Source organism: Lycorma delicatula, chromosome 3 (genome assembly GCF_047948215.1).
Source record: "Lycorma delicatula isolate Av1 chromosome 3, ASM4794821v1, whole genome shotgun sequence".
Classification (NCBI taxonomy): Eukaryota; Metazoa; Arthropoda; class Insecta; order Hemiptera; family Fulgoridae; genus Lycorma; species Lycorma delicatula.
The window spans coordinates 190,244,641-190,270,710 of NC_134457.1; the positions used below are offsets into that span (position 1 = coordinate 190,244,641).

At 29.6% G+C, this 26,070-nt stretch overlaps 1 protein-coding gene across 4 annotated transcripts in view; it reads right to left on the reverse strand.

Annotated features, from left to right (window-relative positions):
* LOC142322302 (endoplasmic reticulum metallopeptidase 1-like) overlaps positions 1-26,070 on the reverse strand; it is a 66,403-nt gene that overhangs the window by 34,673 nt on the left and 5,660 nt on the right. For 3 of the 4 annotated variants that reach the window (XM_075361224.1, XM_075361223.1, XM_075361221.1), the window contains exons 2-9: positions 24,300-24,529; positions 19,556-19,884; positions 15,220-15,347; positions 12,897-13,028; positions 9,326-9,446; positions 6,930-7,229; positions 4,261-4,487; positions 260-440 (exon numbers count right to left, since the gene is read on the reverse strand). In XM_075361224.1, the coding sequence (XP_075217339.1) occupies positions 260-440; positions 4,261-4,487; positions 6,930-7,229; positions 9,326-9,446; positions 12,897-13,028; positions 15,220-15,347; positions 19,556-19,884; positions 24,300-24,520 (1,639 nt within the window). In that variant the 5' untranslated portion in view covers positions 24,521-24,529. The remainder of the gene's footprint in view (positions 1-259; positions 441-4,260; positions 4,488-6,929; positions 7,230-9,325; positions 9,447-12,896; positions 13,029-15,219; positions 15,348-19,555; positions 19,885-24,299; positions 24,530-26,070) is intronic. The other variant, XM_075361225.1, reaches the window with a different exon arrangement.

Here is a 26,070-nt window from a genome sequence, read left to right on the forward strand (position 1 = left end):
CCCTACATCAATCAACTGATATGCAGATAGTTGACATCTACAGAATCTGTCTTTGATTTGAATTAAAACATAGAGATTCTATATTAGGATTAGGATATGCTGTTATAATGCAGAATACAGTTTTCTCAGAGGCTTGAAATAGTTCATTATAAGTAATACTGATGAACAACAAATAATTTATAGCAATACTGACAAACTAATTTTAAAAAAAAGTAAAAGATTAATTACTGAACAGTAATTAATATGATTTTAAACGTACCATCATGTTGCAAATTCATCATTGATAAAATTAAATTTGTTAAAGCCGTAAATATAACACAAATGAATAAAATATATGCTGATCTTAATCCTGAAAAAGTTGCAATAAATAATCCTAATGTCCATAACAGCTGTACACCGTTGCAATATAATTGAACTCTGACACCATCACACAAATTACTCTAAAACAGAAACAAAGTTATAAAGTTCATTATTGGAAGAGCAACAATACTTTGATAAGATTTGTCTAAAAATAAATCTAAGTTCTATATATTTTAAAAGATATTAATGGTTAGTTATCCAAAAGGTAGCAAGTTACAGTTCTACTTCCATACATTTTAAAATTTCACCATCAATTATTTATTAAACTTTAAATACACTTTTATAATAAAAAAAAATAAAAAACTATTAAATTTTAGACTATAATAAAAAAACTATTACTAAGCTTACTCTTTATGAATTATTCATATATCAAACATGTTTTTAAACAATCACAAGAGATGCTGACAATGAAATTTTATTTTTAAGAATAAACTAACTACATATTAGTTCAGCTTAAAAAAAAATAAAAAATAAAAAACAACAGTCTGTTAAAATAATTTAAACAACCAGTGCCAATCGATCTTGTTACATAGCTGCCGTTACCAGTCAATATTATTTTACAACAGAGACCAGTTTCCACAAACAATGTAATTTGCATTCTTGATTTTCTAGACACTGTTTTTCAAGACATAAATTACTATGATCTTTCACCACTAATTAATACTAACAGTATGCAGAAAAACTGTAGTCAACAATTTTTAATTTTGGACTATTAAATTGATTACTGGATAATCAATTAATTAAATGTGTCTTCAATCATGATCAGTGCTTAAATCATACCCTCTATTTCCCACATTGCTAATCCCCTAGACATTACAGATATTGGAAAATCACTAGCAATCCTAGCAATTGGTCAAATGTAAATATTAATTTGCAGTTTCATTTTTTTTTAAATATAGGACAATTTTATTCATTAAAATATTAATAATCTGAATAACTCATTACTTCCAACTTTCTCCTTGTCCCCTTCAATTTCTGTTTAATATAAAACTTTTCTGACAGCTTTTTTTTTGTCCTTTTTATTTGCCCCATCCCAGAGCCGGTTTCGCACTTAAACACAAACACAGGGTGGGACTGGTCTTTTCATGCCATGCCTCTAGTAAGGAGACCCCTGAAGGACTCCCTTACTGGGACTCTGATATTTATTATGCCTCTGCCTCAAATGGGGAATTCCCGAAGGGATCCCCCACCGGGTCTTTGGTTTTTACTCCCCCCTACGGCTCCACCAGGAGTCCCAGCCTGCTCATCGACGATGGGACGCCACAGCATCCCACCTCTCCTGGATGAGGCTGTTCCATGCTGAAGCCACCATTGTTCCACGCTCACCAGAATGTACTCTTCAATTCCAATGTGCAATCCTGCAACCCCAGCCCCCCTGAGCATGGCCGAGGGTGCAGTATTAAGCACAATGAGCCTTCTTTTGGCAGTTCTTCTTAACATGGCCGAACTCCCCAAAATTAAAGCAATGGCCAGTCCTGTCCGGCCCACCACAAAACCTGGCCCGGTATCCCGTACTCCAGCAACAGAGCACTGTTCCTCCAATGACCGCTGCATCACCCTATAGACGCCAGCAAGTCCACGCTGTCGGCCCGCATCTTCTTCCCATCCTCATCCATCTGTTGTCCATCATCTCTAAAGGACATCGAACCTGAGTCAACAGCTCGTAAGTTCTTCAGTTCTTCTGTAGTCAGGGCTGTAATGCTAGCCCACAACTTCTTGTAGTCGTCTTCTTCTGTGGGAGAGACCCTCAGTCTCCTCTTCATGGACTTCGTCTCCAGCTGCCCACACTCATTTCTGCACTGGAAGTCCTAGACAATCATGGAAAATCCCTTTCAAAGCCCCAAGTTTCCACACTTCCATCATCAGATACTGTTGATGCAGTAGTGGTCGACTATCGACTACTGGTGAGCCCAGCCACAAAGTTATCCTCTTTCCACCTGAACCCCAAGCAGGAAGCTCTCAAAGACCAACACATATTGATTTCCACACTCACCGATCAGTCACTGTCACCAGAAAACTCCACCCAAGGTACCTGGTTCCTTCTCCTCCCACTGGACACCCGTCTCCTAGCACGAGTAGAAAAATCATCAACAGGGGCGGGCTCGCATCCTTCGACCCTCCAGGATCAGTCATGATGAAAAACCGCACAAAAAAAATTTCCAAGTCCAAAAGCAAAAAAGATATTTTTCGAAGTCAACACAAACAACAAAATTCAACCTAGAAATTATTCTAAGTTGAATGTTAACAACTATCAACTGTCACTATGCAAACACGTAACAACTGAATTAAAGCTAATTTATTTACAAAAACAATCTTTAACAACTTCAAGAGGACTTAAAATAAGTTACTTTTCACACCAATCACACTGGAAAAATAAAAAAGACAGGAAATAACTCGAAAAATCATAGAAAACCTACGGTTGCTAGGCTAGCAAAACAGTCCTTAGTAACAACTATTAAAACTCAAAAAAAAATACTAAATTAAATAACAAAAGAAACTCAGAACACTGAAAATAAATAAAACAACAAATGAACAAACTAACAAAAAACTAAACAAAGCAACAAACACGGAAAGGCAAAAAACAAATGTGTATACAGAGTCGTATTGAAGTCAACCGCTTCCAGTGAAAGCTCCTAACCTTCTCATTTTTACGATAGCTTGTTTTTTTTAATTTATTTTAGGTAAACACTTATTTGAAACTGTGTGTAAATATAAAAATTTTCTGATAGCTTATATTTTTTTAGGTAAACATTTATCTGAGACTGACAAAACTCCCTAATATGATAAAAAAATATATATATCACATTTTCTTAGTGAAGGCATTTTCTTATGGTACAGAGATTCTTATGTCTCCACATAGCAAGCTGCTAGTAGAACCTTGGCAGAAATTAATTGAAAAACTTTAATTGAATACAACTAAATGTCTAGCAGCACATGAACTTATGAGAATAGGGCCACTAAGGTCTATACACTTAGCCCAGTAAGCCACAAGAGTGCTTATGCCAGTTTAGTACATCGATTTATCCAACTCTTTAAAATAACCATCTACAGCAGCAATAACTTCCATTACTGATCAAAAATTTCTTCCCACCAAGCCATTTTTTAGGTTAGGAAACAAGTGATAGTCACTAAGAGCCAGATCAGTCTTGTCAACTATCACAAATTGACATAAAAAATCCTCTGGATTGCGCGGAATGAGCTTGAGACAATCGCTTGAAATGTTATTTTGGCACCGTTTTTGGTCAATCTGAGCAAACATGGCACCCATCAAGCAAATAGCTTGTTCATGCCCAAATGTTTGTGCAAAATATTGCTCAAGTGATTTGTTGACTCTGCCAACTTGTTCACAGTCACTTGTCGATCTGCAAAAATGATTTTATGCCCTTTTCTAACATTTTTAGCGTAGTCAGTTGAAAAGGGCGTCCACTGCATGGTTCATTGTTAGTGCATGTTTGGCCAATTAATGCATCAACTTAAAACTCTAATTGTAAAGAAGAATGAAATCATATGATGCTATTGAGAAATTAAATGTACTAATGCCACTTCTGTGTGATGCCTGGAACTATTCATCCCACCTTGTAAATTTGGGGAAATTCCATTATGAAACTAATAGTACATGGTTTAATAAAGGAACTGATAAATTTACAATTAGAATTATATTTCTAATAAAAAACCATTATTAATTAATTAATTAATTAAGCTATTTCATTTTAGTCAGTATTAATTCATATGAACCAATTAAAAAATCAGTAACTTAAGATTATCAATAATTTAAATTTTTTGTTAGTCCCATCAGCTTCAATTTAATGAAGCTCCATTGTATTGGTTTTTACATTAAAATAAATAACTTCATAAAAAAATAACTATATAAACTAAGATTAATTATAACAGAATACTAACAGACTTTATTTTATTAAGAAGTAATGGTGGTAGAAAGAAAGCAGCAAGTGTTGGTGCAAAAAACAAAGGTAACACAAGGTAAGGTTTGCTATACCAACTAAGAACAGAACCAGTAAAATCCAAAATTACTGCAATAATGATAACAAATACGATTGCCAAAATCAGACCCAGGCCAGGTATTAACACAGACATTATTAACTGTTTGCCAATTTCTTTCCTGGGCATACCTAATAAACACAAACACAATTAATCAATGAATTTAGAAATTCACATTTATCACACAATTAACAAAAATATTTCAAAATTATTGATTTAATACATTTAATTCTTTAGACAATGTTAACCAGAATTAACAGAAAAAGTTTTAATTAAGATTCCTTAGGCAATTCCATTTAATTATATAACTTGTCAATTCAACAGTTTATAAGAATAAACTCATGAACTGAAAATGCAATTATTAGCTTGATGGCAGCTGAATCCCAATTAATTATACTATCATTCCTGAAGTTTCATTTTGTAATAATAGTAATATGTTTAATATTCAATTTTACTTATGACTTCTAAGGCAATTAAAAATATACTTACAGGCCAAAGTTAGTTCAGCTCACTGGAGCAATATAATTCACAAAATACATATAAAAAAATTATAATATAGCAAACACTGCATCAGTAAATATGAATATGACAAACATAATCAGCTATTACTCTTAACTATAATACTCCTGCAATATTGCAATATTTCTCATTAAAATCCAATTAATGGAATATGCACTTCAATGGCTGTATTATCATCAGTCTACTATTATTTGTGGGGTTCAATTAACTCTTTCTCAGATAAGTTACAACATAACATACTTTTATGAATTTCTGCTACCATTTTTACTATAATTGCACTTAAAAAGTAGAATTAATAGCTAATGTTTATTAAACTGCTTATGCATTAATTAAATTAATACATTTTGCAAATCTACAGTAATAACATATGTTATTTAGTTGCTAAATGTTTATTAATTTTGCCATTTTTTTCATAAGTTATATACCAAAAATGAATATGCAGGATGAAAGTGTACCAAATGTTATTTCTGGTGCTTTTAATTTGTGAATAATTTACAAGAGGGTCAAATAATTTTATCTAATTACAGTGTGCAAGAGCTGCATCATTTTTAAACAAAGTAAGATAGCAATATTGATTCAGAGATAGCTGCATTGTAATTCAGTTACTTATTTAGGAAGAAAAGATTGTTCTAATATATTCGCCACACACTTGATTGGGAAATATGAAAGGGATGTGACAACCTTCTGGTGCTTGAGGTAAAAGATTATTGCATCGCACCCAACATTGCTTCTTCATCATTGGCATTTCTCACAAAACATTCATGACCAGCATCAAGTCGTTGCACTAGATTTTTTTTTGCTAACAGTTTCTCAAACTTGCTTCTCCAAAGCCTCAAATGTTTTATGATCCGGTACTCTTCGATCTGGATAACTTTCCCGGTATTCACGCACAGCAGCCAATTCATTTTTATTTACTTTACGATAAATTAATAACATGTCCATCAACTCTCCAAATGAAAACAAATTATGTTTTCAAAAATTGATGAAAACTATTCTATTTAAAATTGTATCACTTTTCTGATCCAGTTTGTGTGTTTTGTTTCTAATTAAAGTTGAACTCAATTTGTGTTTAATTTAAATGGACATTATTTACATCAATTTTATCAGGATTAAACTCTCTAAGAGTCAACTAGAAATTTTTATTTGTTTATTGGTAAATTAACAAAATTATTTTATTCCAAACAAAAAAGTGTATTTTCTGACAGAACTTTTCTTGTTTTACCATTTTTTTTTTTAAACCTAATTGAGGTAGAGATCTGGGACAACTTTTATTCAATTTCTTAAATCTAGAACCATGAGAAAGAACCAAATTTACCCCTCCATTTGTACCGTAAGAATTTTAGTACAGTTTAATTTCACAAATGGAGCAGAAAGCAGGGCTAAATGTTTCAAGAGCCAAATCTTGTTAATAAACAATTTTCTGACCTATGTTTACATGAACTTTTTTTCTAATTTTTCCCTTAAGATTCATCTCCTGAGAGATTGTCTTGCAATTTGGAATCACTTGTATATATTAATGTCTTTGAAATAATTTGTTAATTAGATAAAATTACTACAGTATACTTTATTATGTAAGTTGATTCTAATATTATAATAATAATAATAATACTGTTTCTTTCTTTTAGCAAGCAATGATGTTACTGTCAAGTAATTATATGGAAGATAAATATAATCAGTATAAAAAGAACATTATTAAAAATAAATGTCATAAAAGTGTTAAGTATTTTTATGAATAGATAAAACTGAGGAGTAAGTTCAAGTAAAAAAATAGTCTTTTTACTTAAGCATTTAAATAAAAAATTGGGAAAGAATTTTATTTTTTAAATTATTATGTTACACATAAAATTATTTTTATAAAATACTAATCTTCCCCTTGTGTGAAAGATAAATTAAAAGTAATCTTAATGTAACTGTGCAAGACTAAAAGGATACATCCCAGGAAAAAAGAACTCTGAAAATAAGGTCAGGAGGAAATGATGATAATGATGTGTTCTGCAATACAGCATTATCATCATCACCAATTCAGTAGTTAAATAAATATAAAGTATCAATACCTGCAGTATAAATAAAAATATTTTGTAAAACCGTATAAACTGATAGCGATACTGCTGCCAAATTAAGAATAATACCAGTAGTTTCAGAGTAAGTAATAAAGAATAATCCACCCAAATCAAAGTACACAATTCTCCCATCTTTTTCATCTGGATTTGCTAACATTTTATATGATGCAAAATGACGAACTAAAGATAACATATTGTCTCCTGTATGTTGATATACACCATCTTTTATCATATAAGTATCATCTAATCTTGTATGATAAACATATCCATTCTCACAGTGAGCAAAATCTAAACCTGAAAATAAAACAAATTATATTAGAACTCTAATTTACAAAAAAAAAAAAAAAAAAAATGCAATCACATCTAATATATAAAACCAGTTGCACACATATAAATTAATGGGATTGTTACAATAAATACCATATACACATTAACTAAATTATAATAAAGTCTACAGCTAACTTTATTCATGTAACAAGGTGATATCAGAAAAGTTCCCAGACTAGATAGAAAAAATACTTAAGGTTATCGTAATTAAAAACAGCTACTGCCAATAATAAGCAATTATTTTTAATTGAGTGTGTTATTGATGTTTAATAACAATAGCATTATTTGTAATGCTTCACATTATTAGACAGTTCAGTGAAAAAAGTATTTCTGTCTGTGTTATCTTGTTACTTTATATGTTATCTTGTTACAGTACAATACAGTTTTATAGTTCATTTTTATAACAGTTCTGTTCAGAGTTATTTTCAATAATTTTAATTTACTCTGTGCCTTTGTGGCAATTGGGTTTTACCAAAGAGTGATTCTGTCGTGAAACATAAATCAGGAAACCCCTTAAGTAACTTCAAAACAAGTATATATAACTTCAAAACAAGATAACCCTGAAACTGGAGTCAGAGATATTGCTCAGAAAGTAAGTAATGCAATAGACGTTAGCAAAAGAACAATTTTTAATATAATAAACACAAAATTAATGGTAAACATGTTAGTTCTAAAAAAGTATGTGAAAACAATTGAAAAGTTGGACAATTTTACACTATTGCACTATTGCCATCAGAAAACAGGTAGGTTTTTAAATGGTAGTTATTGGGTATTTGAATCCAGATCTTCCAAAGAGTATCGTGATGAAATGAATGGTGACAATTTTATGTAGGGGTTTAAAAAAATTGTCAAAAGTGTTGCTGAAGGATCCATCATAGTAATGGATAATGCACTGTACCATTGCCTGAAAACTGAAAAAATTCCAAGCACTTCAACCTGAAAATCGGAAATTGCCAATTGGTTAGATCAAACAAAATCACATACACGAATGACATGTTAAAAGTAGAACTTTTAAAATAGTGAAATCAGTTAAACAAAAATATATTATCAAATAGATGTGAATTGCAAAATCAAAAAGTAGTATCGTGTTGCATCTTCCTCCATACCATTGCAATTTTAACAATAGAATTGATATGGGCACAAGTCAAAGGTTTTATTGGGAGTAATGCAACATTAAGTGATGTAAAAAATTTATTGATACAAGATGTAAATAGAATAGATCCACAGCTCACTTTATTTCCTGATTCCATGAAATAAAGTGAGCTGTGGTTTCAATAGAATAATTCAACAGTGCATCATCTTGAGTTTCAATGAACACTTTGTAAGAAGTTCTGCAAAGGTATGTTAATTCAAGGTTTGAAAACATTTAATAACCAGTAAGATTCCAATCCTAAAATCTGCAGATTTCTTCCTTTGGGGACACAAGAAAGAAAAATTTTACTTTAACAAAATCAAGGAATATTGAGAAGCTAAATAATGCATCATTCCAGAAGTGGGAATAATTATAATTATAACAAGTTTTATTGATATGTCATACATGATTTTATCATAAGAATGAAGAAAAGCATTTTTCCCTGGATGACCATTTGAATTAATAACCTAAGAGAAATCTACAAATTATAAATAAAATTTCTGCAACAGATTGCAAATACAGGCCATGTAAAACCATAAAAATGTTTTTTTTTTAATGTATCCTACTATCATATTAAATAAGTTATCTAATCTTAATAAATAAATGTGAAAACATCACTCTATGTAGCATAAAGCTGGTCATATAACTCCTAAATTCTATGTAACTAGTTAAAGAAGAAGTATGTACATAAAAAATGTGACTGATAAAGGGAACTACAATGATAATACGTTAGTCAAACTCCAAGCTTCTTCTAATAGAAAAAGATAAGAAAATAGGCTATAGTTTAATACGTTAACTTCTTAGTCTGCATCTGTTATGGGGCAACTGCCTAAATAATTAGTTTTAAAAAGTCTTAAATATATTTTTTTTCTTGATATTAATAATGAATATAAACATAAAGAAAACCTAAAGATAATAAATGAATAATGACCTGCTAGATGTCCATAATCTCTAAATATTCTAAAATCAGTATCAGATGGTACAAGTCCTCCCTGGAAAATGTCCTCTCCCAGCACATTACCAAACGGATGTTCAGCAGCTTTTTTATAAATCTAAAAAAAAAGAAAAAGTAACAACTAAAAAGTAAATGCACATAAAATAAAAAAGTAAGAATTATGACAAGATCAAATTATACAACAAAAACGGCATGTTGAGTTGAAATCATTATACAAATAAAAACAACCTACTTTCTAAATATATAAAACTATATTTTCAGAAGATCTCATGAAATTATCATGGAGCTCCATCACTGTTTTTACGAAGGGCAATTTTGATCATGGCACCCACCTTGAAGCAGATGGGAAACCCCTTTGATTGAACATAAAGCATATATGTTTTTGAATAACATATTTGATCTGTACAATCTTTGTAGAAATCAAATATGTTTACAAGCCAAGTCAAGTATGCATGCGTATAAGTCAAATCAAACATTGTTTCTGATGGATTTCAACCGGTGGCCATAAGGACAACTACTCCAGCCTGACATGACTTCAACTGATGCAGATAAGTTCATTTCACTAATATAATCTCATCACTAACACATTATTACAACCCTGGGAGTAGGACTATCCACTCAACCATCACAAGCTACCTACTTTATCCTTATACCTGTATTAATCTCTCTTTTTAAATTTCAAACAAGAATTTTTATGATTTTTCCTTTTTCTTTCAATATTAACAATAATTTAATTTCTTTTTCTTTTCAAAATTTAATTTTGTTCATATTATTTTTGTTTTTAATTTTTATTCAATAAACTTGTAATATTTAATATCATGAGCATAACACTTTCCTTTTTACTTAAAAATATTTACTTGGATACCATAATATTTATCAACATACATAAATACCATAATATTTATGATTTACCATAAATAATATTATGTATGGTATGTATTTATACCATACATAATATTTATGTATGGTACCTTTACACCATAATATTTTTTTTTTTACAGACATTTAATTATAATAAACATCTTTTCTAATGTATTGTAATTAATAATTAATTACTAATAAATAAAAAAATCACCTGTCAGCATATCAAACAGTCAGCTATTAAATTTAACAGATTTTTTGAAAACCTTTTTGAATACATGGACTGGTTTCATCATCAGTTATAAAATACTATTTCACATACATTGCCATCTGTACATATAAAAATTGGCAATTGTCATAATCAACTATATGCAAAATTCTGATATAGTATTCTACAGCTTTAGATAAACTCATAGAATCAAAAAGTTTATTATATAAATTGATAACTTTATTTGCTTTCTATTTTGGTGTGACCATGGATGGTTTTTGTTATATATATTGACACCAAATGGCTTTGACGGCACATGGCACTTAATAACCTTGTAGTAGCCCTGAGAAGGGCTGCTGTTGTCATCGATTGGCTTAGACAGCTCATTGTAACTAATAACCTTGTGGTAGGCCTGAAAAAGGCCATTTTTGTCATCAATCAGCTTCAACAGCTTGTTGTAATTTATAACCATATGGTAGCTCTGAGAAGAGCTGTTGTCATCAAATGACTTTGACAGCTCATAATTTATAACCTTGTGGTAGCCCAGATAAGAGCTGCTGGGTCAGAAGCTGGTCTCCGGCAAAGTCAGGGAGTTCCGGCTTGTCCATTGAAATCAGACCTGACTTCCACTCAGTGACAGTTGGGTCCCCACTACAACGTGGCAGTGGTGGCTCCTAGAGCCCTGCAGTGTCAGGTCGGCATCTGTCGTCTTTCACCAGCATGGCTGAGGCAGTTCTCCCCAAGTGATCTCACACTGGGCCTGCTACAACTGTTGAGTCCGCCAGCCAGGGCAATTGAAGCCCGGCGAGCTGGAGCAGGAAGGTAACATCCATGTCCAGTGACTCTCTCAGCAGGCCGGGCAGGCCTGCTGCTCCGGCAGGGATGTTGGCATCTGCTGGAAGGTCATTAAGGCATTAAGGCAGCCAGGGAACTACTGTCTTCTTACATCTTCTTCTTCTTCTTTTTGGTCTTCTCCAGGTGGTAGTTGACTATGAATTAAAAATTCACTCTTGTGTACACTCTTTTATTGGAGCCTGAGAGTGGTGGGGCCGCAGCGCCACTATGGTAGGAGAACTACACGGTCATCTGCAAGACAGGAGTGATGCTTGTACCAGCGCATTCTCCAGTTGACATCTGAGCTGCTACCATTGTCGTCTGCCAATATTAAATTAGGCATATATTTGGTAACAATATAATATATACAGATATATATTAAATGTTTTGTTATTTGTATATATATATAAATATATCAGTCTATAATTCCAATCACTGCTGATTAACTACTTACACAGTTGCATTTTTGATGTAGAACTCAACAATCAATAGCTCAGATATATTTTCTGGAAGTATAGATCCGTATATTTAGAAATACAATAATTTTTAATTTAGTTCTGTTTTAAGTTTAAGCACATTTTCTCATTAATTAACAACAAATAATAACTCACGTGCTACCAAATGTAAACATACCATGTAGTAAGTGGCAAATTTTTATTGCTGAAAACTTACTTATGGAACAAATATCAAAATTTATTTAAAATAAAGATCATTTATGTAAGGGTTGCAAAAAATAATATTAATAGGAAAAAAGTAAAAGAGTTTATGAAAGTATTAATTGATATACTACATCAATAAAAGAAACTGGATCAACTGCACAACTAAAGCATATAAAACAGAACAAATGAAGCAAAATAAAAAGTGGCAGAAAAATGAAATTATATCAGCAAAAGCAAAAATGGATATTATACTACAGATGAGTCACTGGAAGTGGAAAATTTTTAATACAATAGTTATAAGAGAGTTCAAGAGAAGAAACATGTTGCAATTGAGAAGATGTTATATTTGGGAAACAAAAAAAAAACATACTTCTTGACTTTACAGATTATAATAATAAATATCTCAATTTTACATAAGGAATTAAAAATATAAATGAAAATAAAATCAGATAGAAAAATATGAAATTTAAAGGAAAATAAGATTTAAGGTTAAAAATTAAGAAGCTTAATTGCCAATGATAAAAGGAATTTTTGTAAAACATAAAAACTAGAAAGATGGATTTGATTATATCACATCTCCACCACAGAAAGTGGTAATATAGAATACCTAGCAGACATCTAGGATTAGTAAGTCAAGTAAAGAAAACAGCAGAGAGAGTAATCAAAGATCACAGAACAAAGCAAATAACTGAAGATTTAATATGCAACAAATATGCTCAAATTAAAAGATTAGCACAATAACACAAATCAGTTAAGAATTGTATCAATAGTTTATTAATAACAAAAAAGGGAAATAAAAAAGTACAAATATCAAGATAAAACTAAAGTTACCTTTAAAAAGCACATTAAAAATGTTTTCACCAAACTAAAAACATCCTTAAAACTTAAAGATATATCTGTCTCATCATTAATCAAAATTGATAATTGAAATTCTTAAGTGAAATAAGAAAAAATAATTATACAGAAAATAACACTCAAAACTTACCTCAACTAACCAAGGATTTTGTGGACCAGCCTGGAAAAGAATTTCTCTGCCACCAGCTCCACAACTTTCAAGATTAATGAATGCCCTTATCCCAGTTGCCCATTTATGTTTGGTAATAAAACCATGAGATGCCTAACAAGAACAAAATAGATATTAAACTCTCAAACGACTAGATCACATTTAAATAAAAATACAAGGGGGAAAATATTTACAACTAAATAAAATAATATATATACTTATAAACACAGATGCAGGATTAAAACATCTACTTTTAATGATCACCAAACTCAAACTAGAAGAAAGAGTAAATAAATATTCTGTTTTACTCTCCATGCTGGTAGTTACCAGATTAAGCAGTCTCCATTCCCTTCAACTAAATCTACGAGTGGATCTGTAATTACAATCAAAGCCATTAAAAAGTTCTTTTGGTTTATAAATAGCACCTAGTATTTACTATACAGTTTAGCAGCTAGCATGATAATTTTGAAGCGTTTAACAAATAAAATTTGTTAATATTCAAATTTCCATATAATCATATCTCAAATCTATTACGTATATATTTTAATGAAAAAAATAATAACACATGAAAATGTTTCAGAATGCTAAGAAAGCAAAAGCAAACTATGAAGAAGCTAGAAGAAGCAAACCTCAGGTTGAAAAATTAACTTAAAAACCTCTTTTGTTTATTTTATAATAAATGAGTAACAGCAAAAAAATGGACTGGATCTTGATGAGAACATAAGTATAGAATAAAATATAGAAGCCAGTTTGGGTTTTTATTGTTTTTTTTTTTTTTTATTTAAAGCAACCTTTTTTAGTCATAACTAAATTCTTTTAATCACAGCTCAAAACCGGTAATAAGATAAAATGTAGACCAATTAATGAAGGAAAGATTGGTTATCGTTTCATATTGATATTACAAACATGAGATACCATTGAAAAATAAGTTATTAGGCTTTATAAAAACAATTTTTTTTAATACTATTTGGAAATAAGAGGATAAAAACATAAATCTTATACTCGGCAACCAATAAGAAAAAAGATCATCTTGATAGTAAAAATTTGTTTTTTTAAATGGTCAAGTAACAAATTAACTTACTAATTTCATTTGAACTGAACCTTATCCTCTGCAATAACACCTTATTTATATTAATATATTGCAACTGTACAACTGTCACAACAACCAGAATAAAATTTAATCACACTTTTTAAAGTATTTATGAACAAAAATTTTTCTTTTTCAATTATTAATTATAGGAATTTAAATACTATTTATTTAATACTAATTTACCATTTATAATTTCTTTTTTGATATTACACTATAATTATGTAATAGTAAATAATTTTTTAATCCTTTTGTTCATTATTTAGACACTTTTTAAAAGAATTATTTAAACTAAATTGTTTTATATCAGGATAAAACAGGATTTATTTAAAATCCAAAATAACAAGTTATCCAAAATAACTTTACTGACTATGCCGGCTAAGCTTTTTTTTTTCAAAAAAAGATTAGCAACAAAGAACTCCAGAGATTGATACATTCTAAATTTAGAACTTTTCTACTTTGTAAAAATATGAAAAAGTAACTTCAAAATTATTGTTAGCGAAATTAAATTGTTGCATCCATGTATCTGGCCACCAGTAGTAATAAAACGGTTATCGCAATAAAGGAATATACATACACTAATCCAATTAACTCTCCAGTAAACTGAAATATTTATTTGAATATTTCCATATTTCACAGATCTCTGAGGATTTTCCTAAAGAAGCCTGAACCTGTTTTTGACTACCTCTTTATTATAAAGACAAAATCCAATTTTTTCAGAATAAATTTTCATGATCTATATAAAATTTTTGATTATTAACATACTACTTCCACCTTGGGTAAAAAAATACCCAAACACCTAAGGGTTTGCAAACAAGATTGGCAACCATTACGTGAAGTGCTTTGTATGAGATTATTTGTCTCATTAGACAGTTCTTCTGGGGGTAGATCATTCTTTTCTCACTTTCCACTCCTTTAGCATACTGCTGATTCCTGCTCTGAGACAGTGAGTAGGTTTAATTACTTACACTAGTTTCATGGTAAATTTGTGGGTACCTGTAAAGTTACCGTATTATTCATATTTGTATCGTTTATTATGAGGGAGGGGAGCTCTGTCTATGTAACTAACAAGGTCTTTCCGATGGCTGTATTTAATATATTAGGTTCAGATATAAAGATGAAGATTTACACGCATAAAGTCAGACTCCACAAACTACACAAAATTATAAACTGCAGAAAATTATTAGATTTAAAGAACTTGACTTAAAAAAGGCATACCTGCAAAGGAGTTTCTTCAGCACCATTAAAAAGAAATATTACATTATTATCAAGTACATACTTTTGTTGAGATAACACTCTCAGTACTTCTAACATCACAGCACAATTAAGACCATCATCACTTGCACCTACAAAAAAAGTTCCACTTTTCATTTACTTAATATGAATCCATTTACTTTAATTAATATTGACTAATTCATATTACGTAAAGACAATTAAATGCTTATTTTAAGAAATAAAGTACCAGAAAAAAATACCTGTCGAGAATAATTTATTTTTATTAACCCAATTTACCAAAAATTAAGATCATGCTTAAGTTCCATATAAACAAGGGTGTGATATTTTTATGTACAAGATTTTTATGTAAAGCAATGGATTCAAAAAATGAACTTCAGATGTCTAAGGACTGAATTTATAAGCTTATTGTATGAAACATCAGTTAGGATGCAAGTCTTGGATACTTTACGGATACTTTTTGTTGTATCACTTTTTAACATATCATCTACTTTTTATCATATCAATTCAAATGTGTGATAACTTCAAAACATTTTTTCTGGGAATGTTTAATCGATTGTTGGATATGAGCCAGCGATGTATTTTTATCTGGTGCTTTTCTAATGTGGAAACCTTTGCCCACGAACATAAAAATTGTGACTTGGAAAACAAAACATATTTTCAGTTTTCTTTGGTTCAATTATCATATGCTTTGAGTCACAAGTGCCATTTTTTGCACATTGCTGGTGTTAAAAGTTACTTTTTAGCTGGCCGACAAGCTTTTCATCCAGCTACAAGAAGTCTGTGTCTAACAGTTGTCATTTATAAATGTATTCCACTGGTTGCTGATTCTCAATTTAAATCCACAGCAGATAATTTTAGATCAAGTTAACTTTTTTCACTAAAAACCAAACCTGTATTGGAGTAGTTTTTCTTTTACGGCCACATTTGCGCCTTTCCTTCGGGGTGAAAAAGAACCAGTTTCTTTAATTTATTTTAAAATAGCAATTACTGTCTATAGTTAATGCTATTTTAAACCAAACTCAGAAGCTATTTGTCATTACATCGTCATACTCAGAAAGAAAAACAATTTTTGTACACGTTCTTGGAATTATGTCCACTATTATATATTCAAGACATACAGAACAAAAAATATGAAAATATGATTTTGTAATAAAAAAATGGAATAAACTTTCACAAAACATTATTTATAATATGAAAATTGCAAAATAACCTCACATTTCACAGACAACTTACAGAAAAGGTGTGACCAAGTAGTGTAACCACATACAAATAAACAAAAAATTCCCTTTGTTTGGATTAATTTGCATGCACTGTAAATAAAATCTTTTCAAACTTAAAGCAGTAACTAAATCCATTACTACATCTATATTAGATTACTATGTCCATGAAAAAAAAAAATATAAGGAAGGTATGGAATCACTGTTATTGGCTACCAAGGTGAGACCAACATTGTAGGTGATACTGAGAAATAAGCATAGCTCCACAAAAAGTTTTCAGATTGATACTACATGAAAGATTAGAACACATTTCACAGGAAGTTGAACTAAAATTTATTCACATCTTAAGAGTAAATAAATTAAAATATAATCATACAAATAAATAATTTTCTTTCAAAATCAGCAATTGTAGTGAATTGTATACAGTTATATGAAAACCCGAATGTTAGAAATAGTCTTCCAATAACACTTACAGGAAGTGAACAAAATATAAAGATGATTCCCCTCAAAAAAACATATGAAAACTGAGCGTTGAATGCAAGATTATTACTAAGAGAGGGAACTTGAAGATCTTAAATATAAACTGGTCATTAAAAATTAGATTTGGGGTGTTTGGCATTAACAAATGAGGGTAGGAAGTGAACAGAGAGGGGTAGAAACAAATAAAGAGATGATTTATAACTTTTATTACAGTGGCAATAACAGAAAAGAAAATGTAGTTAAGTTTAATTACTATAAAATTTAAAAAAATAAAAACAATATGAATAAGAAGGTAAAATCTTAAATCAAAGGAGTTAATGTTTAGTAAAAGTAATAGCTATGAATTTACAGGAAAGTATTGGAACGTAGTACATACAAAATTACACTTCTACATGTCATGACAATAAAGTGTAAACATGTACACAAGCATTAAAAATAACATGGAAAAGAGAGACAAAGGAGCTATTACTACAGTCAGGCCCAGATTTAAATAATGTCACAGGGCTCTGGCCCAGAACAGGAGTAATTTTCTCAGAAAATTTTTAACATTCATCCAATCAGATGTTTAGGTGCAACACAGGGAAATTTTGAAGCAATACGTATTTTCACCAGAAACAGTCTTTATTTTTATCATATGGTGAAATGTTTATAAATAAACGCCTCTAAACACTGGATACCTTGAAACAGTGGAGTTTTACAATTCCCAACCTCTTGAAATATATTCTTTTAAATTATTCCAAAGAGTAAATACAGACTATAATTTAATTGTTATAATTTATGTGTTAATTAAATTACATTTCTTATAAAAATACAGTTCACAGTAATCTAATTGATTATGTTCACCCCATCTTATTATTTTGCAGTATTTCCTGTTATAGAGCTATAAATAGTTACAGAGTACTATAGAGTATAAACATGTTTCACAAAATTAAATTAAATTACTAAAACTTTGATTAAATTAAATTTACCTAGTTCTAGTATTTATATTTGTTATTCTTAAGAGTAAGTTTTTTTTAATATTTTTTTAATTATCATAGGTTTTAAACTTAGAATCTTTGTTATCCATGAAGGGGCCCTTTACACCCCTTACAGGTTTTGTTAAATTTTATATATTTTTATTTCTTATTTTTGTATTTCTCTTTAAATAAATGTATTTTACTGTTAAGATTCTGACTGTGATATTAGTTGTAAGCTTTTCATGATATTAGTTTTAAGTTTTTAATATCTATCTGTGGTATTAGCTTAGCTTTAAATTTTAATTGCTTTTTTTCTATCTTTTAATATTTTTCTTTTAATCTAGCTTTAGTTTTTAGCTTTTTATTATTTTTTCTTGTATTTTATATTAGTTATAAGTTTTTAAATGAATAAAAATTACATTTAAGCTTTAGTTTTTTTTTATACCTTAATTTTAATCTAGTTTTAGTTTTTAGCTTTTTTCTTAAATTTTTACCCGTTATAATGTTTGATCCAGGCGATGATAATGCAAAGTGTTTTTCACTCTGAAAAAAAAAATAATTCCTGTTCTTTAACTATAAATATGGAGAATTGTATTTTTACTCTGCAAGCCATACATATATCACAAATTATCTTTGTTAATTCAATCATATACTCAACCATTAGCACCACTTTAATGTACAGTACAAACCAATATTTGTAACACTCATTTAAAATTGAAATGTTTCCTAGAACCAGGTTTCCTAAACAGGAAAAAAGGTGAAACATGGTAAATGACAATGATGTTTTTACATTCAGTATGTTATGTGACAGCTTAAATAATAAAATAGAAGCAAGCAAGTTTGTTAGCATTTATTAAATCTATCAGAAAATTTTACATCTAATATTTCTTTACATCTGCGTTCAAAATAATCTGGCTGAAATTAAAAAGTCTCAAATTTTATACCAAGCAATTTACAAAAAACCAATGCTAAGAAGATTGCAGAAAAAATTCCAGTAACAGAATCTACCAAAGATCATGTTCTTAAATGATCCAACATGTCATAACTATAAACGGTTAATGGAATCTGAAAAAGACCAACCAAATTTTAATCAACTGAAAAATTAACTAGTTAATTTTAACATTACCTAGTTAATTTTATGTGTAAAATTATTTTCATTTAGAAAAATTTTTTTCTACTGAAAAAATGTAACAAAAACAAATTAAAAATTGCTTTTAGTTAAAATAATTTATAAAATGATCACTTAAGAAAAAAAAAATAGAAATTATAGACAGATACTCCAATCCTGCAGCGTACATAGTCTAGAGCACATAAAAAACTGAATCTTTATTTTTATTATTGCCACCTCAGACATGCTAAACTCATATTTAACAAGGAAGTGAGGTGGCTGAATCAGATGATCTAGAAGTAAATAAGCTAACAACTACATAACTTGATTAATCAGTTTGAGAAACTATAGAAGAAAGCATATTGTGAAGACTAAATCAGGAGGAATAAAGCACAGAGATATAAAAACATGAAAAGAATACAATTTTATATACAGTAAGAAAATCCTAATAATTTGCAAATAACTTGCACATCAATCAAAACTTAGAAAAAATAAGACAAATAAATGACATACACAGGAAACGAATGAATACATAATTAAACATTATTTTTTAATACCTGGACTAGAAGGAGCTGAATCAAAATGACAATTAACAAGAAGACTAGATGTTTCATTTGACGCATCTGGTGGACCAATCTTAACAATAAGATTTTGAACATTTTCATATGTTGAAATGAAACCAACAGGCTGTTTAAGAAAATAAGAACCATTTGTTATCTGGTGATCAAAGCTCAATTTATTGAAACCACTAGCATTACTCATAATTAAATTTATTTCATGTTCAATAAGTGCAACAGCACTAACTTCATTTTCATAACTTCCAATGACTTTTACTCCAATTTTCGCCAATTTTGTTAAAAAGTCCTTTGCCCTTTCACCAATAAATCTAAAAAGAAAACAATTCCATTAAATTTCATAAAATCATATAATTAAAACTAAACAAACTTTTTGAAAATGTTTCCATTATTAACATTTATCAAGCTTACTTCCTATACAAATAAATAAAATTATTGCCACCAACACAGTAATAAAAATAGAAACTACAACTTTATTTTATTCTTTTAAGAGCTTTCAGATTTTTAATTTGCTAATCATAAATTCTCATAAACTCATTAATGCTATTTTATTTTAAAATTTGTTATAACAAAAAATTTCATAAGATTACATATTAGCATGATCAGTACTTAAGTAGTTGCAGTATTACTTGATAAAAATCACTGTATAATTTCTAGTTTTACTTTTTTTTACATCGGAGGGAAAATCTCAACACTCAAATCTCAACACTCACCATCTGCTTGCACAGATGGTAATGTTGGGCAGTCACCAACTAAAACCCTTTAGATTCAGATTCTATGTGATGTTAGATACAAAGATAGCAATACATTTTGTGAAATATGTTATTTTGTGACAGCATGGACAGTCAAGATGAAATATCCACAAGAATTCATGATCAATAATGGACTGGAATGCATCAAATATGTAAGACTTAGTGTGGTCATATGCTGTGTTGAAGCTATTGTTTTGTTATTACTACAGCAATAAATGCAGCTCTCTTTATAAAGTATGTCCACTGCAATACAAACAAAGAAGTTCGAGTTGTTGAGAAATTACCAACAGTTTTGGATAAAGCTATAAATTTTATAAAACAATAAGCCTAAATTTAAAGTTCTTATGATAAAAATTTTTTAGGTGTTTTCCAGTTACTTAATAACATTAGCCCTTAATATAGCAAAATTACTTTACACAATAGACAGCAAACCACCTATTTCTGCCTTCATACCCTCTGTTAATAATTTTTACTCCTGGTGAAATAATATGAAAGTTACTTGGGTTGAAGCTGTAGATATATATGAAACAGTAATCAGACCGCTGAAAGTCAGCCATAGGACTCTGATCCTGAAAGTTTTTACTTATGTATGATTCATTCAACCTTCCTTCATATGCAATCATCCCTCATCAGACAAATATCCATAATTTCTTTAAGTACATGTAAGTGAAAAAAATTGCATTATTTTTTTGTATAAATACATTTACTTCTTACACTAAAAATTGTTTGATCAATGATCAAATGATTTGAATGGAAGTTTAAATTGAACTATATGGAACATTTAAGAGCTACAATAATTTTCAAGAACACAAATACAACAAAAACTCTTCAGGAAGTAAGTGTTATAGCAACATTTGATGAGATTACCAGAATCTCATTAAGATGTTTATACTCCATACATGGTAAAACATTCTAATGATAAAAATAGGATTAACAAAGCTCTGCATGTTACACCTTAAAAGAGAGTATTAATAATCAATAATTAAAAATTTGTTTGGAAATTACAAATTTGAAATTTGTTTGGCATTTTTCAAAATATATCATCAGTTTGTTAAACTTATAATGCAAACTACTAGTCTTCCTCCTCACTAACCAAGGGCTTAACAAAAAGCTAGTGTGTATGCTGCATCACAGTATTAAGTGTCCTGAATTCATTTAATCAATATTTCATCCAGCTTGACAATTTTGAATTCCTAGAATCTTTTGAACTCAAGCAAATACTTACATTAATAAATCAACATTGAAAGCATTAGAAAAACCAATTAATGAATTTAATCTCTTGTTGCTTAATAAATTTGATATTTTTCCTAAACACTTCATTGCAGAATTATAAAGACAGCAATATAATTATGATTAGTAAGTGAAAAAGAATAACAATTCCAACTTTATTCTGATACACTTTACCAAAAATTAAATAATGTTTTTCAAAATGCTGCCTACGGCTTAATTTTCAAACCAAATTCATCTATTTCTAATTTATTGCAGAAATGAGGTTGAAGTTCAAAATAAGTCATTCACTTTTATTAGTAACAATCTTGGTCATATTATTTCATTTTCTACACTTAAAATAACGTAGCAACTTATCAATGAGAGTATTATAATTTCTACTGATAATTTCTAGTGATGGCAGAGCTACTAAGTTCACAAACCAAATAACTCTGTCACCTTGAAATTACAAATGAATGGCTTTATCTGCAACTAGAAGATGAAAATGTATACACTACTGTAGATGGTACTACAGAATAATTACCAACAATTGCAAAAAAAAAGCCAGAAAAACTCATTATTAACCCCCAAAATTAATTTATTTTATAGTATCAAAGGTTAAAAAACCATTAAAGGATCAAAGTTTTATAAAACTTTGCTTATAATACTTTATAACACAGAGTTTATAACACTTTTGATTCATATAATATATTACTAGATTTATTTTATATACACATGCAGCACCAAATGAACATGTGCACACACATGGGCACATGCACATATCAAACATTTAATTGGCCAAAGAATTCTTACAGAAATGCTTTATTCTTGGCAGTTTAGTTCTACTGATAATTTCTAGTGATGGCAGAGCTACTAAGTTCACAAACCAAATAACTCTGTCACCTTGAAATTACAAATGAATGGCTTTATCTGCAACTAGAAGATGAAAATGTATACACTACTGTAGATGGTACTACAGAATAATTACCAACAATTGCAAAAAAAAAAGCCAGAAAAACTCATTATTAACCCCCAAAATTAATTTATTTTATAGTATCAAAGGTTAAAAAACCATTAAAGGATCAAAGTTTTATAAAACTTTGCTTATAATACTTTATAACACAGAGTTTATAACACTTTTGATTCATATAATATATTACTAGATTTATTTTATATACACATGCAGCACCAAATGAACATGTGCACACACATGGGCACATGCACATATCAAACATTTAATTGGCCAAAGAATTCTTACAGAAATGCTTTATTCTTGGCAGTTTAGTTCAAGACATAAGGGAAAGATCATTTTTTTAAACCTCTTGATAAAACATCCCTGCTTGTGAAACAAGTTTCAAATTCCCATACATCTTTTATAGAATTATATGTTATAATCAAGGAAAAAAGAGAGCTAATGAATGCAGGGCCACAAGACAATTTGCAGCATTTATGACAAAAAAATTGTGGATAGAGAAAATGATAAAATAACTGAAGCTAAAAGGGAACTAAACTGTAGTTCATGTATTCTTTTGTGCCTTCATCTTTTTTTTTTTCTAACATCATGGACTACTGTTCGGTATTACTTCAGATGATGAGATGAATGACAATTTTTGTAGCGTGTGAAAATGCCATGCCTGACTGGGATTCAAACCTGGGACCTCCAGATGAAAGGCCGAAATGCTACCACTCGCACCACAGAGGCCAGCAATGGGCCTTCATCTACAATTTACTTGCCAGGCAAAAGGGCTTCTGTTGGTAGCCATACAAGACATAATCAGATAACTTCCTGTTCCAACTGTTAACATAACTAACTCAGATCTATGTAAAAGAAGAAATAACTCTTAACATGAATAAATTTGTGAAAATGGTTGTAAACAAAAACATAGTTAAAAAGCAAATAAATGAGTGCAGTTTTGTAGTACATTATAACCATTAAATGATTTTATCTTAGTATAGCTACTTGTAGTTCTTAGAGCTTTTTACCATATACAACAATCAAGTAATTTCTCATTTCAACCTTTCAGGCTTCATCAATAAGCAAAACATTCACAAATGTTAAGTAAATCGATAAAAAATATACTAAAAGCTATTCCACAGAGTCAAAGTGACAAACTGGTGTCCCATTTCATCATTCGTTATTATAAGGTCATATTTCATTGAGGAAGGTAAGCAGTCATCATAAATAGATCCAGTGTGTAGTCACAGTATAAAATGTGATGGATAACCTATGCACAAGACTGTTGTTGTGTGAAACAAAATAGTAGTTATTTACATATTAAATATATGCTAACATGTTATTGCAAAAAAAATGTCAAGTTGGAGTAATGGATAATTACTTTTTTTTAAAAATAATTTCACTTCATGGAAATATATAAAGAAAAAACTTTTAAATAAAATCTGAGGTTATATTTTAAAATTATGTGAAGTGGCATGAGATGAGCTACTTTCTATTACAATTCAAGACATACTACAGACTTACATTTGTTTAAATCTTTTTGAACACTATCAAATTCATATAATAGTAATTTATTTTTAAATTATCAACAATTTCTTTTTCTTAAACTAACACTTCATTAACTGATTTTCCCTCCAATGGATTCCTGCTATCTTTCTTCCTAATGCATGTAAAACCTCTCTTAGGAAATAATAATCGAGTGAAAAAAATTACTTTAAAAAAAATTTCTATAACTTTTTTTAAAATTATATACTAAACAATCTATAAAAATTCAATAATAATGTAATAGATACATAAAATCAAAATTAATTACCTATCTTTATAAGTTTCTTCATCATATTTATGAACCATCGGTGGTAATCTTTCATTCAAATGCAATACAATGCTATACAATGCAAACCAACCAAATATAATTACAAAAGTAGCAAGGAGAGTAGACAATTTATAAATCCTAGGACCACAAATAATATGTTTCTTTTCAGAATAAGATTCTGGTGACCAGCCAAAATCATCTTTTTTTCTTTGCCGCAACATCTCTTTCTCCTAAAAGAAATGGGGTAAAATGAACTGATTACTAAACTATAAATTCACAGCAACAATAATCATATATCACATTCAGTATGGAAAGAGTTTTCAAATTGGATCAATTAATTAATCACCTTCTCCCCAATGACAGGAAATCAAGATCAATAACAATTTTCTGACTTGGAATGGTTGGGAAACCTTTTCAGTATATGGTTAAATAATAAATTTAATGTTTTGCGTTTTCTTAATGTGTTGTTTTTGTCAAATCTATTATTATTTTAATTATTTAAATTAATTTTTTTTAATTATTTATTTGGAATTATGATTACTGTTCTGTAAAGTACTTAATTAGAATTTACACAATAATTGTTTAATAATTAAACTGCTAACTAGCTTCAGATTTTAAGTAAAACTTTTTAAGCAATATTGAATTATAGCTGATTTCTGTGGTGTCTGAAATTAAACCAAATGCTTCTTTACTTATTTCAATTTATCTGTTTGGTTTACCAAAATATATCTTTAAAATAAATTAACACACTTAAATTAAATTTTCTTCTGTATAAATAAATCTCAAAATTTCCACTTTTTTGACAGGCTTATTCTTAACTACAGCCTTTCATCCCATTAATAATCACTGTCAATTCATACTTTATATAGATAAACATAAAATGGATGTAATTCAGAGCAAATTCAAATGCTTTTTAATATACCGCTTTAATTTCCTGGCATCAAAGCTCTACAGCTATGCTGCAATAAGTAAAGTATGGTAAACAGTCAAAAAATGGGATTTGAGTTTTTTCATTTCTCAATGTTTCATGCGCCAGGAGCCCTAAAAAACAAAAAAATCCCTTTCGGCACGCCAGAAGGCGGAGGTAGATTTCACCAGTCCTAAATAGGGAATAAAAAAGGTTTCCACCTTAAAGTTAAGAAAAACTTCAAATTTACTCAATACAACAATGGTTGCATAAGAAAAAAGTTTCGCATGTTTAGCATACAACAAGCCCCATCTTACAATTCCAGCAACAATTTTGTCATTCCTTGCCATAAGGATTGCTCATATCAGAAATTGTTTCAGACAATAGTTTTAGGTAATGTTTAGAGGACTAACGACCACTTTAAGCCGATTCGATACTATGCCTATTAAGAGAGGTATGATTCTCTTTTGTCTGCAAAACCCCATCTTTTCAACCCCCTGGGCCAATGATTGGTGATATAAAAAAAAATTTGTTTAGATAAGTTTTAGGTCCTTATCTAAAGAATAGGAACTTTAAATGAATTCGATATTTTTCTTAATAAGAAAGCCCCTTTCCACCCCCATGGTCCGATTTTGGCCATTAACAAACTCGACCGAGATTTTGGGACGTTATTTTTAAAGAACAATTTAAAAGTGATTGGCGCAAAATTATGACAGTTATCATGTCCACAAGAAAGTGAATAAGGATACACAAGAAAGTGTGTAGTATATATATATATATATATATATATATAAACTTTTGAGTTGACAATGGTTTTGGGGTCTAGGGGATGTGAAATGCGAAGATATGTCAAAATTTTTCAGA